Below are 20253 nucleotides of genomic sequence, written 5' to 3'. Positions count from 1 at the left end.
TCTAAAAAAAAATATTCTACATTGGGAAGCATGGAAGAAATGATGGATAGCTATGGTGAAGGGAGCTTGGATGTCTCCAAGACTATGTGGGTGCTTCGCGTTGAGTAGTAGACTACAGTGATGATTGGCTCAGTTTCCCTCTCTTTTGTTGGTACCTAAATTACAAACTGTCCTCTCTCCTCTTAAGCCAAACCTATTTTCAGTTGCTATTAGTTCTTTTGTACCCTAAGATCCAGTTAGGCATTCAAGGGGGATGCACTTGTGTGCCACCTTGGCTTAAGTAGGATCTAACTTTAAATTTGAGTTTTTGGCACCCATTTGGGTTAGTAAGCTCCTTTCTTAATAAGTGCTATAGTTTCACAGTTGATAGTGCTTATTAGAAGATCCTTATCATCAAGTCCACTGTTCATCTTCTTGTGTTTGTAATTCCTATGCGGGAATCCCGATTGGAGAGCACTTTATAAGGGGATAGATCCTCCTTAATTTGCTCATTTCTCTAATTAGGTGAAGTCACTTCATGACCTAATTAAACTAATTACAAAATTACCTTATGTACAGATCCAAGACCAACAATGGCCTTGGAGGCTTGATATTCAATTGCAGATCATTCATTACTCCTTTGGAGTTTGGCCATTCTCTTTATCACTCAAATTAGACCTTCAATTGGTGATGTCATAAGCAGAAAACATCTCTATCATAGACAGGAAATTTATTTCGGTTCAAGCCATAACCAGAAATCACCTCCATCTACACAACCAGGAGCGACATTATTACATATACTGTGATTGAGACTATTCACAGGCTCGATGCGGGCATCACACATGATCAGACTTGTTGTGATTGCCCATAGTCAAGGCTACACACTCATTTGGACTGAGCTTACATACATTGAATCATTTGCTATCAGATATCCACATCCAATAAATTGGTGGTACTACAAAGCGATATCCTTAAGACCCATCACCTTGGCATTTGGAGTGATAACATCGATATCCTTATCTGCAGTGATCATCTCTGAAGGGCAACATCGTACAACAACATACATCTTGTCAGCTTCTACTCTATGACTTGAGACCTTATTCTCCTACAATTTGGACTTTGGCAGCTTCTTCTTGGCTGTTATCTATTTTTGACAGCAATCTTCTATAGAGAGATGGCAGTCCTATCTTCTCAGCGATATCTGATTCACCTCTACGACCAGCTATGCCCCTTTTTACCAAATGGGACGAATAAATCTGTGATCTCATTCATGCAGATTGGTCTTTTTCAAATTTGCAATCACCCTCTTTTTTTTTAGTTGTTCTTCACAATTATCATCAAGGCAGCAAAATTTACTCTTGGTCTTCAATGGCTGCAATCAACACCAATTGATGCAGTCTTTTTTTGACTCCCAGCAGCATTCTGGACAGTGGAAAAATATCTGTAATAGCATAAGAAATATCTGCAAATTCTAGCAATAGTTTTTGGCAGAGAATTCCAGTTAGCAATCCTCCAAGCAGTGGTTCCTGAAAAGCAATCAGATTTTTACTTATCTGGGCAATCACTTCAGTGACAGAATTATTCTCCTTTAGTCTCCGTGATTCAATCTCCAATAATTTGTATTCCTAGCTTTGATAACAAACCGATGCGGAGCTAATACAACCAAGATATAGATCAATAACAGAGATAATAGAGACTATATTATATTTCTTATTGTACATAGACTATCGCTGTTTCAGGGCTGAAACATTGCCTCTTTTTATACATACAACTAGACTGATAAAAGCCTATAATAAATCCATAACATATCAACTGATTGAAGAAAGGTCAAACAATAATCCCTAATATTTCTCTAGCTCCCTATGTATTTTCTAAATAATTGAATTCAGATTACTACAAGATTATTGGGAGGTTACAAACAAATAATTGCCTATATATGTAATAATCTAGATATTTCTACAATGCACCTGTATCATCCTTCCTGTGCATCTTCTGCTTCATGCTTTGATCTAATACATAGTTACCCTGCATAGGAAGATGGATTTGGCCTGATGCAAGTCATTTTGAAATTGACTTTTACATTGAGATTTTTCCGTCAGAACTATTTGTCTGGTCCTCAACTTGTTTCTCATGTTCGGGGTAAGTGGTTTTACAAGCGTCTCTTTTATCAACTTAATGCTATTTTACAAGCTGTCACTATACGGAACATGCAATAAAGTACTAATTCAGATTTGTTCTGGGAAATAATTTTTAAAAAGCTTTACTTGTACGGGTTTTGTCTCATAATATTAGCATCAATTTTTTGGCACAACACATTGGGATCCAGTCATTTTGTTTCTGTATTGAATATGTAATTTCTATTTTTTGTTACAGTTTGTTGGGCTTTGTTTTCCTACACATGTTCATGTATGCAGCAGATTTGTACTTTTGGCGACGTTTCCAAATCAATTATCCCTTCATCTTTGGATTTAAGCCAGGAACTGAACTAGAATACAGAAATGTATTTCTAATCACCACAGTGCTCTCCGTAATGTCACTGGCTGGTGCTATCTCATCTGTGATGTCACTGAGTGGTGATAAAGATGCAAACTCTCAAGCAGGATATGCAGAATTTGTTCCATTAATTTTGGGTGGGGTAAGATAAAACTAAGGTTTTTTAATTCTATTGTTATAATTCTACTTTGAAGATTCTTATTATTTGATCATTGAAGAAAATGAATTGCTTGCTGGTTTCCAAATAAATCAAAGAAGGGATAGCATAAAGAAAAATATGTAAAGTGGAAACACAGCAAGATTAAGTGCATTAAAGATCAGAAATTTATTTTGATCTTCAGGGAAACTAATCTTCACATGACAAATATTTACGAGTCATCTTGTTTGAGTGCAATTTTGGGCTTGCTTACAGATTCTACTGCTAGCACTAATTTTACCATTCAAAGTTTTTTACCACTCAAGCCGATTTTTCTTCCTTTGGAGTGCAGCTCACTGTATCTGTACCCCCTTTTATAAGGTACTTGTTAGTCATAATTCCTATGATATTTCATTCATAATCTGACCTCTATTTAAGGAAAGCTTATAACATATTTTTTCTCTATTTGGCAGGTTTTACTTCCTGACTTTTTTTTGGCAGATCAGTTGACTAGTCAGGTTTGTTTTCTTCCATTCATGCAGGAAGTTTATGTCACAATGTCTTCCATATGTCTAAAAGTTTGGTACTGGTCTTTTGCTATCATCTTTATAAATCCAATGCATTAGTAGATTCTGTACAATTAGTTTAGATTGCAGTCATTCCTACCAAAAATATTATATAATAATAAACGGTCAGATACAGAAGTGCATTACTGAAATAGGTTTTAAAACCTGACAAATTGGCATTGCTACAAAAAAATGTGAAAATTAGTATTGGATTTATTTGATAATAAGAGATAGGCAGATGGGTGAGTGTCTCCCTATCTTTATATCCTTTATGTTATTTTACCTTCTTCTTGGAATTCCCCATCATTTATTGCTATTTGTAACCTTCTATGGTGCTCTTCTGATTCTTGAAATTTTAGCTTTTAATGAGAATGGAAAGTTTCATTCCATGGGAATTTAAAGCCTTGAATACTAATTATTCAACACTGATGCATGCATAGAGACGCACTCAGGATTTCTAACTAAGAGTTAGGATTGCTTAGTTTAAAAGGGTGTAAATCATTTTGTAATAGTGTTTTTTTTCCAGTTACACAGATTCAACTAACAAAGATTCCTATATTGGTACTACGATATTGCCAACAGCAGATAAACAGGTACAAATAACAAATACGACTTATACATCAAACTAAAACATGATATCCTCTTACAAAAACAGAAATATGGGACCAAATACAGTCATGTTAACATACATAAAACCTCTAGTCTATCACTGTTATCGCTAGGAGTCTTTATCAGCAAACAGATGCTTGGTTTTCATGAGGAATAATACTATTATCAAGCATTTGCATACCAGATTTCTGTAACATACATAATACTATCTTTTAATGCACTAACCAAGCAGTTGTTACGGAATTCATATAGTACTGATCTAGCCAGTACTATGCTCTCAATACATTTGCAAATTAGTTTGAAACACTTCCTCAATGATCATAGACCTGTACAGTTCTAGAGAAGTTGTTGGGCATTGTTGGCTAAAAGCTTTTTACGTCACTAACTAGGACTTACAAAATTGTGACTTTAGGCAACACTTCATGAAATTTCTCTCTCTTCTCAGCAATAGGGGCAACTCCCTTCTTACTATAGGTGGCTTCAATAGGAACTTAACAAATCACAAAAAAGATGGTTCTCTTGATCAATTTCTCTTTTTTCAAGAGTGATTTGCAAACAACTCTAACTTTCCAACTTCACAAAAAGTGCCTTATTGCTATGATAATACTGGTGACCCTAGAATTGATGTAAGAACAACACTTGGAACAACAGTTTACTTTTTATATTTTGTAAAACAAAAACAAGAACCCAAAGTCTCATGTATGTGTCTCGAATAAAGGATTCAAGCAAAATAAATAGTAGGGCACAAAGTCTCTTACTAGATACTCTCAAATTTAATAAAAACACTTACAATTGAAGTGCAAAGTCTTCAGCTCTAAGTAATCAGCTACTATTATCTTTTACAATTTGTTCTCCTCCAGCACAAGGTCTTCAAAAGTTCAAATTGGGTTTGAATGCAATAAGTAGCTCAAAGTCTGCACGAATAGATTCAAATCCCTCTTGATCAAAGCTCCAAAACTCACAATCAATATCCAAAAAAATCATCACATAACACCTTGAATCAACACAAAGTTTGAAAGCAAGCTACAACTTTTATTGATAGCAATTCAGATTTACATCCAAGCAACAAGTCTTAGTTTGCACACATAAGCTGATAGAATTTTCCTGCCTTGCCAAAAGATGATTATTTACAATCAGCTCCCTCCTTTATAAAGGAAAATAGGAGAGAGAAAGGTGGAGAAGAAAGGGGAAATTCTCAATCACCTTCACTTATCTCTAATTAACTGCTTCGGCTTTATTCAAAGTTGAATGCCTAATGTGATAGCAACTTAACTACATGAGTTGGTTGTACAGGTACATGTTATCCTTTATTTACAACATAGATGCTCTTTACATGTAACTATCCTACTGCTATTCTACTTAAAGCATATGAAAATTTGATTTGAAGTATTCACATGGTATCAACCAGCTCTCCAAACTTCTGCAAGGATTTGCATACAACTAAAAAATCCAGTTCATTGGTGTGTTGCAAGATCATTGTAACCTTCCTGAGTATGCTTGTTGCTCCAAATATCTCTTTGTTACAAATCTCCATTTGACTTTGTAGATTCTTTAATGAAAACTTCCATCTTGCAAATGTATCCAACACACTCATGTTGAAGTCATCCACTTCAAGCTATAAGCGGATGGCCTCTGTGAACTCTTGAAAACATCTTCTTGATTCTTGAGTTCGTTATCTTCAGTGATGATTTTGCATGATAGCCCTCTGAATGCCTCTCTGATCATGCTTTTTTGGTTAGTTATCCTGGCTATTGTTGCCTATGCATCTTTTACAAGTCCTTGTATAACTTGCTCTTTGTTGGTCATCGCATGTGCATAATCATGGTACATCTCAATAGATGTGATGACTTTGTACTCACAAAAGATGTCCAAATCAATCTCCGTCATGTTATTCTAGACTCCAAGATCCCCATTCAGCAACTTGAATTGATGAATGAGTGACTTGAGAATGTCATTCAATCCAACAGTAGTGTCTTTCCCTTTTGCTGGTATAACTTCTCTTGACATTGTCGAATGGTGTGCTTGAGCAACTATCACATGAACATTCCATAGTGTATGAACATCATCATGTGAGGGGTCCATGGCAAGCTTTTGATGTAAAAACACAGATTTTAGGCAAGGTATGGATAGGGAGGATGGATGGAATGAATGAGAACAGCGAATGAACAAATGGGTCAAGCTCAAAATGGCCAAAAAGTGATAAGAAAAACCAAAAACGGATTTTTTAGGGTTCATTATACGTATAGCCAGAAAACTTGGAGCTAAGTGAATGAGAAGAAAAAATGAGTAACACATGGGGCATAGCATGTTTTAATAAGTGAAAAAAGTGATACTCATCTGGCAAGCATGTTGGAGGTTGATGGAATGCATATTGGTGGGACTTGCACTTGCATTCTCATGAGGGGAAAAGATGGATCTCCTTCCATTATAGAATGAGAGTTTATCCCCGATTGCATATGCAAGTAAATGGGACCTTGCATATGCAACTTGAAGAAGAAGACGGAAGAAAAAAGAGCAACTTTGTGCACCAAAACGTGATGCAAATCTGAAAATGGAAATGACAAAGATTTGCAACAACAAAAAAAGCAAATATATAAAAATGTCTTAAGAAAAATAACTGAGTAAATTTACCTCAACTCCACCAAGAATGAGAAAAACAAGTCTTTTTCCAAAACTTGAGAAAATCTGAAATAAATCCAAGATATTTAAGATTTTAGGCTTGTCCAAAGCGAAAGACTTATATAGATTTCAAAATCCAAACAACATGGTTCAAATTTGGACATGTGGAGATAATTAGAGAGATTAAATGTCCAAAACTTGGAACAAACTTTGACCAAATCAATGTCATAAGCAAAGAATTTTAAAAATGACATCTAAAGAATATCAAGTGATTTAGAAGACTTGAATGCAAGCTAGGAAGGATAGGAATTTCTTTCAAACCTATCTTGATTCAATCATTTGCTATTTTAATGGTGCAAATTGCTCAAAACTAGGGCATTTTTGAGCAAAAACATGCTCTAGATGGGTTGAGAAATGAAGAAAACAATCAATAAATTTCATTTTTTAGTAGCCCAATGTGTTCTTTGGGTGATTTTAGGCAAAAAAAGCCCTTAGATAATAAAAAAGGACCAAGAAATGCTCAAGATATGAGCATTTGAAGGCTGCAAATTTTTTTATAGAGAAAAATGCTCCAAAAAGTGAAGTTTTGAGAGCCAAAAGCACGTATTTTAGAGCTAAAAATTGCCACATTGAGGTTTTTAATCAAAAAGTCTCATATTATGAAGTAAAAGTGCAATTTTGGTTGCATTTGCATGTGAAAAATGTGCCCAAAAACCCTCCAAATGCAAGATGCAAGTTAAAAACGTGATTCCTTTGTGCAAACACATATACTATAATGCATGCAATGTGCTCCTAAATCACCACTTTGTGTTTTTCATTAAAGACTTATGCAAAATGCACTTTTGAAGACCATTTTTGAAAGACATGGAATTGGGGAAAAAATTGCCACTTTGCCTTGGTGGGGTTTTAAAACATGAAAACACATTTTAAAATGCATGTAGTTGGGCCAAAAAATGCCATTTTGACTTAGGCTAAGAAAAATGGATTTTTAAATATTACATACACATGCAATTGGGTCCAAAATCGCCACCTAGTACATTTACATGTTATTATAACATGTATTTTGACTTTAAAAGTCCATTATGTAGCAATTTTTAAAGATGTATATGTAATGGGTTAGAAAAACCCCATTTAAATGCAATAATATATATAAAATAAACTTATACATGCAAAAACATATGTAAATGGACTAGATTTTGCCACTTACATTGATTTAATAAGTTTTAAATATGCAAATGCATATTAAAACCCCACTTAACACATTAAAACGTGTTATTGCATTGAAAAAGTCCACTTAAATTAATGTTGGGACTTATATTTTATTAGAAGTAGGTTATCCCATAGTGATTTGCATGTTGATGTATGGAATGTGTAATAAAAATCTCACTTTATGCACTTAAGTTGTCTCATGTAATTATATTTAATATTTAACTATAGTTTTTAATAAAGTAACATGAAAATGGTCTTGAAGAAGACTACTTTCATAAAACATAAAAAATTATTGTCAAATCAACTCAGAATGAGAAATTTTAAAATGGACTATAAAATCCACTTTAAATATCAAATATAATCTTATGTCATGCTATTGCCAATAAAAAACCCCCTTTTATGAAGTTTTTAATTAAAATATGCAGTTGACTTGAGAAATTCCACTTTTTCCCTTATAACTTGAGCTAGACAATTTCGATTTGGACCTAAGTTAGCTTGAATGAATGAAACTCCAAGGGCTATTCACCTAAGGAAAAAACAAGACCAAAAACTATTTAGAACACAAAGAAAAATAAATAAAAGATGCGAAAGTCTTACAAAAATCGAGCTTTTGTAGCCAAAGAAGAAAAACTTTTACTAGAAAACAATTTGGGATTTAACTAGACAGAAAACCTTCTAAAGAACACATATACACGACTACACAAAGAACAATTCAAAAATAATGAATTTTTTTTCATGATGTCTCATCAATGCGTGAAAACAAAGAGGATGCGCCAATGAATCCATGAGAAAATTCTATAGCATGTAATATACTTTCCTTAGACTTTATACCTCAATGCATACTTATTTGTGGACTTCCAATAGTTGACCAGATGATGTCTACTCAAACCCCAACTTTAAACTCTCAAATCAATCCCAATAAAAATGAAACTCACATTCAAATGAAACTAGAAAATGATCTGATTTCTACCTTAAATTGAATAATCAAATATCCTCAAGCATCTAAAGATTGTCAATAAAGAGGGATTTCGTCCTCCAAGCTCTTTAGAAATACTCTCCAAAAAGTTTTACATATTTTCTAGCTTGCCTGAATGTGAACTCTTGAAAATCTTTTATAACACGCTCATAAGAGCTCATTCACTTATCTCACCATGAGAGATTTAACAAATCACTTTTTCCCATCATTTTCTTCGAAATTTTGCCCTTTTCTCCTATTTTCTTGTGATTTCTTTTGCCCCTATTTTCTTGTGAATTTTTTTCCTTTAATATTTCTCATGTCACTTAAAATAATTTTAAGTCCCCATTTACATTATCCATATCCAATATGTTATTAAATAAAGTGACTTTAAATAGTTCCCACATAGCTATAGTCGCACATTAAAACAGTTAAATATTTATGTTTAACTTTATAAACTTATTTTTAAAATGCATAAATAAATCATATCAATGATATTAAAAAATTTAGTTGATATTAATCATTTATTGATAGACATGAAACTATTATCGAAGATCCTAACTATGCCCAAAACTGCATTTAGACACCTCTAATCAACCTAGAACTAAAACCTTTTAGTCAAAAATGGCCTCAAGATCACTGTAATGTTTTGGTTAGCCTTTGGGACCATGAAGAAATAGGCTAATGACAATGTGTTGCTTCTAATGCTAGAAAGGGGACATTACAGTCCACCCTTCCCAAATATTGCTTGTCCTCAAGCAATGTCAAAGAAACTCACAATCACTAGACTTATCCATATTGAAACCAAGACTAATACTAGGATCCCAAGCCAAACTAAATAAATAAAAGTACCCTCTATTGAAGATACAATCCCATAAGTAGGGATAACTTTAAGAAACTCCCCTTGGAAAAAAGTATAAAATTGTGGCAAATCAAACATTATTTTAGGGGGGAGAAAATTATTTCTATTAGCGATTTTTTTTCAAACTAGAAAAATATTTAATTTTATTAGCAATTTTTTTTTCAAACTAGTAAAACCCAACAAATTTTTAATTATTGAAGAAACTTGCGACCAAAAGTACAAATACCTAAAAACCATAATTTTATATCATCTAAAACATAGTAAACCTTTTTAATAACAGTTAGATGATCATAAATCAATGGTATAAATCCTATTTTGGGCCAGAAAAAGGACAACAAATTTTAGAAAAAGTCTATGGAATAATGACACTTGTCCACAATCAAATCTATTTCAAGCAAAAGATTAAAAGGATAAAAACTTAGTTGGGAAGTCTCACGAATAGAGACACAGACATGTATCAAGTATATGCACTTAACATATAAACTAACTTAAATTTTTACCACATATTGGTGAATGTGACCATTGAATAAGATAAGCCTTAGAAATTGTAGGCAAAAATATTTAATTTACCATGTGGAAAGGTTAGATTCCATTGGCAAAGTCATCACCAAAATAAAAACAATTATGTATCATTATTGGTGATTGGCCTAAGCATGGGACCAATTTTCATAAAGTACGGGCAACATGGCCATTCCAAAAGTGCAAATTTTATCACCAAATTCAAGATCCCCAATGAGTGAAATTAGCCATTTGGCAAATATTTTCCACTAAAGTTATCCATGCACGTAAGGTGCTTGAACCTAAGACATTATGCTGACCTCCAACGAGAACAAGAATCGAAAATCACATAAACTTAATCAGCTCCTTAGGGAACTGATCTTTTTAAAACGGACTAGATTGAAAAACAATAGGATTGAACTCTGGAATGTCAATGTAGATGATGATCAAAGTGGTCTCAAGGTTCTGAATCAAACTCAAATTGAAGCCACCATGCTGATACTACACACTCTAATGATTATCAATAAACTATAATACTCAAACTGCATTCTCTTCTCCTATAACCCCATTAAGAGAACATCATCAAAAAACAACTGAAATCCCTGAGAGATGAAATCATTCCCATGAACAATAAACTTTAAAGGAAACTCAGAACTGATCACATCGATAAAACCATTGGCAATCACAATTCTTGGCAACAAAAAATACCCTGCTTACCCACCATTAAAAATGAACCCAAGCATCACTCCCTGTGACATTTCGAAAATAAAGATCAGCCATTGTCACAACTTTGCAAACTTCCAACCAAAGAATGCGTCTACTTTACCAAGAGAAATCATATCACCAATACTTAATTTTCAAGCGTATGTACCAAACCCACTATGTTGAATTTAGTGCCAAGAGGACAAATCTGGAGACATCTGATCATCTACTTTACCAAGAGAAATCATATCACCAATCCTTAATTTTCAAGCGTATGTACCAAACCCACTATGTTGAATTTAGCGCCAAGAGGACAAATTTGAAGACATCTGATCATCTCAAGTGATGCATTAAAATAAGTCAATGGATAATTAATTGTTGTCTCAAGTGATTCATCAATTATCCATTGACTTGTTTCAATGAACCACGCTTCACGAGAATCAGTTACTAACATTAGTGTATGTGTATATATATATATAGGCTGAACAAAATAGTGATTACCAGTTACTAAAAGAACGATATGATTATGACTAGTGTTGACTAAGAAAACAATTATAATAAATGAAGGGGTGCAAGTTATGATCGTGATAACCTTCTATTATGAATGGAGGTGATCCATTCCTCCGCACAAGTATAAGGTGGCAATCAAAATGTCTTCCAAACTACTGAAGAGCATACAACAATTAGATTGATAGAAGTCAGAGGCAATATAATACAACATTGAGATCACAGTATATATATCGAAGAGGATATTTCATATACATCAGAGGATATTATTGCAGAGGATGATATATATTGATTGATATTGCAGTATATATATATATATATCAAAGAGGATAATATATCTTGCAGAAGATAATCATTGTAGACGACAGTATGTTCTATACAATTGGAAATAACCAAAACCTTTACAGTCAAAGTAATATTCATACTCAGAGGCCTTTGTTGTTACAATTTATCATTAGAAGTAAATCGATACAAAGATCAATATATATTGTATTTGGCATTATCATTCTAAAGCAGATCAGACTTGTGAATGGTTTTGAATTATATCATATTGTAGGCAATTACTTCTCTATATATAGTAGAGATTCTTTGTTGGGTTTTTTGACTACAAGCTTGAAGGTTTTCCCAAGGGACTTTTGTGCATCGTGTGTGAATTAATTTTAAAATCTGCTTCCTCTATTAATCTAATCGAGAAACATGGTATCAAAGCTGATTTTGAAAAAAAAAAAGATTGTGGTCAGATCTATTTAGTAGAAAATTTCATCTCTCATCTTCAAGGTGCAATATAAAGACACAAAAATAGTGTTTGGGCTTGACATTGAAGATGGACTCGAAGGTACCTCAAACCTCACTTCATGGAAATTTAGAGTACTTATGTCACTGAAATAAAATTATCTTCTTTAGTTTGTGGAGGAAAATCTATCTGAACCATATGATCAAGTGGAAACACTTCAATTCAAGAAGAATGATGTTAAAGCAACGAAGCTATTGGTTGACTCTATAAAGGATCACGTAGTGCCTATCATTTCCAATATGAAAAATGCACTTGGGAGATATTCAAAACCATGGAAACTCTATATGTGATCAACAACACAAGTAGGGCTCTTGCATTATGGCAAAAAATTCATCAAGTCAAAATAGGAAAAAGGAGAATCGATCGTAGCTCTCATCATGAAGATCTCAGGGCTAAGGGATTAACTAAGCACAATTGGGGATCAAGTTATGAATAAATACCTTGTCATGATAGCACTTAATGGTGTCCCTCAAGCTTAGGAACCTCTTATCCAAGTTAATAGTCCAAGTTCTAAAATAATCAAGTTTGATTGCCTAAGACAGATTGCACTCTAGAGGAGTCTAGGCTGACTGCAAGGGCAATTGTCGAAGGATCTCAAAATGAATACACTCATGTTCTTGACATTCAATCTGTGAAGAAGAAAGTGACATTTGTAGTTTACAATGAAAAATGTAAATCCTATAGGATTTACATTCCCAATCAAAAACAGATAGAGGCAAGTAGAGACATTACATTTCAGGAAGATATCAGTTTTGGAAAATCTAAATGTTCATGCATGGAAATAGATGAAGAGAGAGAGAGAGAGTCTCCTCAAGACGTGGGCATTAATCACATTTCTGAGATTTAGAGGGACTCCATAAAACCTGTAGAGGTTGATGATCCAGTTGAGCATTTGGATCCTATTGATGGAACTAGAGATATTGTTGTGAATAAAAAGAAACCTCTTTGGGCAAAGAAACTATGCAGGAGGAAAAAATAGTTTGTAGATTGTAGAGAAAATTTTAGAGAAAGTTAAAGACCATAGAGACCCTCTAGTTATGTTGCATTAATGTGCAATATTCTTGAGACTGAACCTTATAGTGTTGAGAAAGCCTCCAATTAGCAAGTATGGAAAGATGATATGGATGAAGAATATCAATTCAATATTAAGAATGATGTTTGGAATATTGTATGTAGACTTGAAGGGAAATTAGTTGTATCTTCCAAGTAACTATTCAAGATTAAGCATGCAACTGATGGGAACATTCATGAATTTAAGGCTAGATTTGTTGCACATAGTTTCTCTTAGAAAGAAGGAATAGACTATGAAGAAATGTTTGCTCCATTTGCTTGATATACTTCTATTAGAACCATCATTGCTATTGCAAAAACTAATATATGGAAGCTACATCAGATGGACGTGAAGAAAACTTTTCTCAATGGTTTTATTGAAGAGTAGTTCTACACTACGAAACTTTAAGAATTTGTGATTCATGAGAAAGAGAGTCATGTATGCAAATTAATGAAAACTTTATATGGTATTAAATGGGCTCCTTGAGCATGGTACAAAAGAATAGACCGATACTTGATGAGTTTGGGATTCTACAAGAATGACGTTGATTCAAATCTTTAGTGCAAGGTAGTCAATGCTAAACCCATAATATTGGTGTTATATGTTGATGACTTATTTCTTACTAGGAAAGAACATCTCTTCTGTAGATGCAAGAAGGGTTGACTTCAAAATTTGAGATGAAGGACCTAGGACCCATTGACTTCACTACTTCTTGATTTCCACAACTCCAATCTCTATGAGTTCCTTGACTAGTACCCTCTCTAGCTTAACCCCTCTCCCCCACACCCCATTTCCACCTCTCCACTTCCTCCAAAATCAGTGAGGCCATCAGATTCATGAGCATTAGTAGGACAGTGGATGAGGAAGGGTTCCAAGAGGAGCTCTTCAAGCTTGGTATTATGACTTCGAGTTCCTTTCTCACAATGTTCTTTGATGGAGTAGTTATCCCTAGCTTTCTCGAATCTTGGTCACAAAATATTATCTATCTAATTCATAAGATCATGTCGACCTTGGACCCCAAGAACTACAGGACCTTCATCATTGGACTCTATGCCATTGTGTCAAACACTATCTTATCTAGGGAGCTTTATTAATGACACTCCTAGGCTAGCGGAAAAGTCAATTTCCCTACTAATTTTTAGACCATGGACCATATTTTGACTTTGTGGAGTATTATTGAGAGGCTCAACATTATTTTATGAAATTCTTCTTGGATGGATTTCTTCCAGCAGACTAGGGGCATTTGGGTTTTTGAGATTCTTTTGGTGGCTATTACAATGCTTAATGAGAGCCTTATGTGTAGATTTAGGACCCCATAGGGATTCTCAGACCCTATGCTAAGTACCATCAGGGTTAAGAAGAGTTGTCCCCACTCCCTTAAACTCTTTTCGGTATCTACATTTAGATGAGCTCAAGGCTTTCCTTCAATAATTCTCTCTCTCCTATAACGGTTTCTACTTACACTAGGGTTTGATCTCTATTTTACTACTTATGAATGTTTTGGTTGTTTTGGCTTCTTCCTTGGAGGGGCTCTAATGGATTCTTGATGGGTTGGCCTCTTTATATGACTTGTAATAGTTAGTTGTGAACCTAGGTAAGACCCATGTGATGGTCTTCAAATTCTTGAAGACTTCACATCTCCACTTCTACTTTTAGGGCAAGGAGGTTGAGATCACATCCTGCTATACTTATTTAGGGGTTAATTAGTTGGCCCCCATCTCAATATGAGACCTATCATGCAACCTTGGGTGAGTAAGGGACTCAATTCCCTTGCTGTGCATGAGAGATAGTGCTTCAGACATCACTTATAGGATACCATGACCAAGATGTCCCTCTTGGACTCCTTGGTTAGACCCATCGTCCTCTATGGCTCTATTGTGTGTGGGCCCTCTCTACTTGAGTCTGATTGGGTTTTAGTCAAGAGAGTCCAGACCCTCCTTCTGTGGTGCATTATCAGATGTCATCCACATAGTACTATCCTGGCCAATTTTGGGGATCATCCTTTCAAGATGAGGACTATGTTTGACTTGGTTTAGTTTATTGATCAGCTTTGAATCTTGGCAGACTCTTTGGAGGGTCATTGTAGATGTTCATACTTGGCTTATTGCTCTTCCAAGATGGTTTCTAGGTTTTACTATACTGATAGAGCTCATTGTTGGTTTGTGCAGGCTTCTTCTCTTCTTGATTTGATTGGGCTTTCTATGGACCACCTTCCTCTCTAGATACCCCCTCTCATCTCCTTCCCTCCTAGCAGGAGTTGAATGTGCATGTTGGATTAACTTCTATAGATATTATATTACCATGAAACAGAGTAATCCTCTTGGGGGACTGCGCGGGAGGATGCATTCTTATGTAGAGAACTACATGGCTATCCAAAATGGGATTATTTTGTGCCCTGGGTACTTCACTTGCCCCTAGACTCATGCCTTTTGCATCTCTCAAGGATCTCTTATGCTAGACTCTCACCAACTAAACTGACTACTAGATTGGCAAAATTGATAGAATTTTTTATCTCTACTCTGTAGGGGAGGCAGAAATGGAGACCCATTTTTTCTTATTGATGCCTTATCTACTTTGAGATTAGGGAAAAAATTCACTTCTTATTCAAAGAGTGCAAATCCCTCTCTTTTTTCTTTAGATACAATATTCAATGGTGTCTTGCTCACTATCGTGAGGAGACCATGTGTTTATGTGATTATACTTTAGAGATGTTGTTCTCACCGAGGAAGACCTTAGACTAGCTCATCATCTCCTTCATGCCTAAGTCTCTGAGGGGAAGAAGTGGTTGCTTGTCCTTCTTTGGGCCACACCAGATCTATGAGGCTTCACAGAAGGCATACTTGACAACTTCACCCTTCCTCGAACAACTCCTTGAGATGGTCTAGGACACAAAATCACTCCAAAATGTATCCTTCGGTTCTAGTCTACATCTTGCTTGTGACGAATATTTAGTTTTTCCTAGTTTTGTTCTTTTTTTGCTATCTTACTAGTTCTTCCCATGGAGATTGTTTGGTGCTTCCATTGTAGATTGTTTCCTTGTTGTACGTTTCCTAGTCCCCTAGACCCTTTTTCTCTTTTGTTGGACGTTAATAAATTTATCTTATCTTATCTAGGATTAGAAGTATGGATGAGTTATGACAAGATCATCCTAAGTCAAGGAAAATACACCATTGATGTCTTAAAGAGATTTGAGATGTTAGATTGTAAATCTATGTCTACACTGATGGAGACTAATTTGAAGAAGTGAATTTGCAGCTAGTTCAGATGTTATGGATCGTACTATGTAGAGACAATTGATTGGATCATAGCTCAAAATATCGTTCTCTAGCTCTTATCGGTGAGGCAAAAGAAGTTTTCTTGGCAAACATTGGAAATAAATTGGCAACTTCTCAAGAAAATACCGAGAATTTTTAAAATGGCTTAAATTTAATTTAAAATGCACTTTTTTTGCAAAATTTAATGAGGAGATGCATCTAATGAGTTAGTAAATGAGTAAACAAACCACAGGCTGATTTATAAATGCAATATGTAACAAAATTGAATCTTCATGTGGAATGTTGATGGCTGGCAAACTGCTACGCCCTTAATATTGGTTTATATAGGATTATAAATAGTCAACTTGTGGCTATCTTAATCCTTAGTTAAGTCATGTTATCATTATTATATTATTATTTAGGTAGGTAGGTCAGCCTAAGTGTTATGTAGGGTTGTGTCTATTCAACCTAAGCATAATTAGGTATATATAGGAGGTTGTGAGTCTTATTTCAACATATATTGTGAAGTGTGTTCTCTGGAGGTTGCCCCCTCGAAGTGGCCTATTACTCTTAGTTATTATCAAGTATTTATATAATATTTCATATTATTTCTTGTATTGTTCAAGTTATTTCATTACAAGTGGTATCAAAGCATGATCTTGGCACCATAGAGGCAAGATTTTTTCTCAACATTGGGCCGATATTGGGAAGAGCATAAATATCAGATTTTAGCGATTTTTTCAAATATTCTTAAAGGGTATTTGAAGACCATATTAAAGAAGGTATAATCCAAAATTTAGATGAATTGGAGAAAATTATTGTAGAATTACTATTTCTACACAATTTATTGAGATCTTCATATCTCTCACATCCTGCCAAATTGGAGTATAACTTGTATTGGGCTTTTTAATACATAGTAGATGAGCCTAAATTTCAAAGATTTGAGAATTTGAAAAAAAAAAAAAAAAAAGATATTGCAAAATTAGGAAAATTCTCTCTCAAGGCAGCAAATTTGCTAATTTTTTGAGGATTTTTTTCAAGCGTATCTTGGCCGTAGTAAGTTATAGAAAAATATAAATAAATAAATCAGAGAATTTATATTTCATTTGTGTGAAATATTGGTTTCCATCATGACAGGGCCTTCAACAAGAGGCAAAAAGAATGCTACGACACCAGAGAAATCCTCTAATCAAGATTGGGAAGCAATAGAGGATAGTAATCCCATGAGGAATTTAGTGAGTTCAAGAAAGAGGTTAAGAGGGATGTGTGACCTACGAGGAGATATATCAGATATATGAAGCATGTTAAGAACCTATATGAATGAAACAAGGAAGGAGCTCTCAAGCAATCAAGGTGAAACCTTCAAGTCAACTAATAATGACACAAATTTTATTAATCCTACGGGATCTAGGAATTTTTTTTCCAAAGGTGGATATGCATAAATTTGAAGGAAAGGATCCTCTAACATGGATAAATCAAATGGAGAATTCTTTTGGAGTACATCAAATCCCATATGGACAAAAGGTCATGATTGCTTTGTTATATCTAGAACCAGATTAATTCATTTTTTATCATTGGCTTTGTACTCATAGGAGGAAAAAGGGTCTCACTATATCATGGTCAATTTTTACAGAAGAACTCCAAGCACAATATAGCAATAGTGTGATAGAAAACTTCTTTAGCCAACTTGATAAGCTTCAACAAATAGGATCAATTAAGGATTATATTAAAAAATTCCAAAATCTATCCTTAAGAGTGGATACAGTTATAGAGAACTTGAATGATTTGTTCTTGGGTGGTCTCAAGGATCACATTAAACATGAGGTATGTATGTTTTGTCCCACCATAGTAAATGAGTCTTTTATATTGGCACATAGGGTAGAGGAGAAGTTCTTGTTTCGTAGAAAGCAAGGGGATAATGTGACAAGAGAAAAAGGATATTCAACACCTTTTCTTCCTCGACCTATTAGGTTTACTTCACAACAAATTGAGAAGAAAATAGCAAAAGGGTTGTGTTTTAATTGTGATAGAAAATATAGTCAGGACATAAATGTAGTGAAAAGAAATTGTTCTATATTGAAGGTCCAAGTGAGGAAGAAGAGGATGAGCCCATATTAGAGGAGGATAGGGAGTCAGGTGAGGAATCACATAATTCTCAACCAATCATTTCTTGTCATGTACTTTCAGGTTTCAGTGCAGTAGAAGCTCTCAAGGTAGTGAGTTTCTTAAAGAAGCAGAAAGTAACATTGTTGATTGATTCAGGTAGTACTCATAATTTCATCAACAAAAATTTGGCAACTCTTCTATATTATTTTATATATCAAGCCCCAGAGTTTCAAGTTTTGATTGTAGATGGGGGCATAGTTAGTTGTTTTAGGGAAGTGTCATAGCATCAAATTATCCATGGGAGATTATCAACTTGATACCCCAATGTATGTGATATCCATGGGTGCAACGGATATTATTTTGGGAGCACAATGGCTTACTACATTGGGAACAATTGAGATGAACTTCCAAGAACTATTCATGCGATTTCAATCAAAAGGAAGGGTAGTGGATCTAAGGGGATTGAAGGCAAAATCCCCACAAATGGTAAGCTCTCATCAAATGCAAAAGTTTCTTAAAAAAGGTGTGGATGGATTTGTGGCCCAGCTATGTTCATTAGAAGTTTCTCAATCTAATGTTCTTACTCATCTAGATTTACAAGCAATAATTGATCGTCACTCAGTGATTCTTGGAGATATGCCTAAAGGACTTCCTCTTAAGAAGGATCATGACCATGTCATACAACTAGTTCCAGGGAGCCAACCACTAAACATCAAGCCTTATAGGTACCCACACATACAAAAAAGTGAGATAGAAAAAATTGTTGAGGAAATGCTAGAGGCAGGAATTATCAAGCATAGCCAAAGTTCTTACTCCTCACCTATTGTGATGGTGCATAAGAAGGATGAAACTTGGCAAATGTGTCCAAATTATAGAGTGCTCAACAAGTACACCATTCAAGATAAGTTTCATATTCTAGTCATCGAGAATCTTCTAGATGAATTAAATGGAGCTATGTATTTTACTAAGTTAGATCTTAGATCAGGTTATCACCAAATTTGGATTAAGGAGGAAGATATTTGTAAGACAACATTTCAAACTCATGAGGGTCATTATGAATTTTTGGTGATGCCATTCAGTCTTACCAATGCAACATCTACATTCCAAAGTTTGATAAATTCCATTTTTAAGAAGTTCTTGAGAAAGTTTGTGTTAGTGTTTTTAGATGATATATTAATTTATACAAGACTTGGGAAGAACATTTGCAACATATAGATCAAGCATTACAATTACTCGAAGATCATCAACTCTATGTTAAGTCATCCAAATGTGCTTTTGGTCTTAAAGTGGTGGATTATTTGGGACACATAGTTTCACATGGAGTAAAGGTGGACCCTAACAAAATTAAGGCCATCATGGAATGGTCTATTCCAAAAACTATTAAGAAGCTGAGGAGTTTCTTGGGATTGACAGGATACTATAGAAGATTCGTGAAGAATTATGGTCGTATAATAGCACCCCTTACCACTCTATTGAAGAAGGATTCTTTTCATTGGAATGAATCTGCCAATGTATTCATTTGAGCAATTGAAGAAGGCTATGTGTATAGCTCTAGTGCTTGCCACTCCAGACTTCACCAAGGAATTCATTGTGGAATGTGATGCTTCTAGAAATGGGATAGGAGCAGTTCTCATGCAAGAAGGTTGACCAATTACTTTTGAGAGTCGTCAATTAAAAGATGATGTTCAAAAATTTGTGGCTGAATGTTTAGTTTGTCAAAGAAATAAAGGGGAAACAATTAAGACACTAGGTCTCTTTCAGCCTTTATCTATTCCTAGCCAACGTTGGGAAGAGGTATCCATGGACTTCATCACAGGGCTTCCCAAATCTAAAGGTCATAATGCCATCATGGTAGTAGTTAATCACCTCACTAAATATGCACATTTCATTGCATTATCACATCCTTTTACAACA

The 20253-nt window shown here is 34.6% G+C and overlaps 1 protein-coding gene across 1 annotated transcript in view; it reads left to right on the top strand.

The window, feature by feature from the left end:
* Positions 1-20253, top strand: part of LOC149537012 (phosphate transporter PHO1 homolog 3-like) — a 256191-nt gene that overhangs the window by 217213 nt on the left and 18725 nt on the right. Inside the window, exons 8-10 of the mRNA XM_089806847.1 lie at positions 2353-2614; positions 2885-2989; positions 3082-3126. Coding sequence (XP_089662973.1) covers positions 2353-2614; positions 2885-2989; positions 3082-3126 — 412 coding nt within the window. The remainder of the gene's footprint in view (positions 1-2352; positions 2615-2884; positions 2990-3081; positions 3127-20253) is intronic.

The sequence above is a fragment of the Cupressus sempervirens genome, chromosome 10 (genome assembly GCF_028749045.1).
Source record: "Cupressus sempervirens isolate cs-2001-9-10 chromosome 10, ASM2874904v1, whole genome shotgun sequence".
NCBI classification, from domain to species: Eukaryota; Viridiplantae; Streptophyta; class Pinopsida; order Cupressales; family Cupressaceae; genus Cupressus; species Cupressus sempervirens.
Note: the sequence above shows the minus strand (reverse complement) of the source record. Positions and strands in the feature narration are given on the sequence as shown.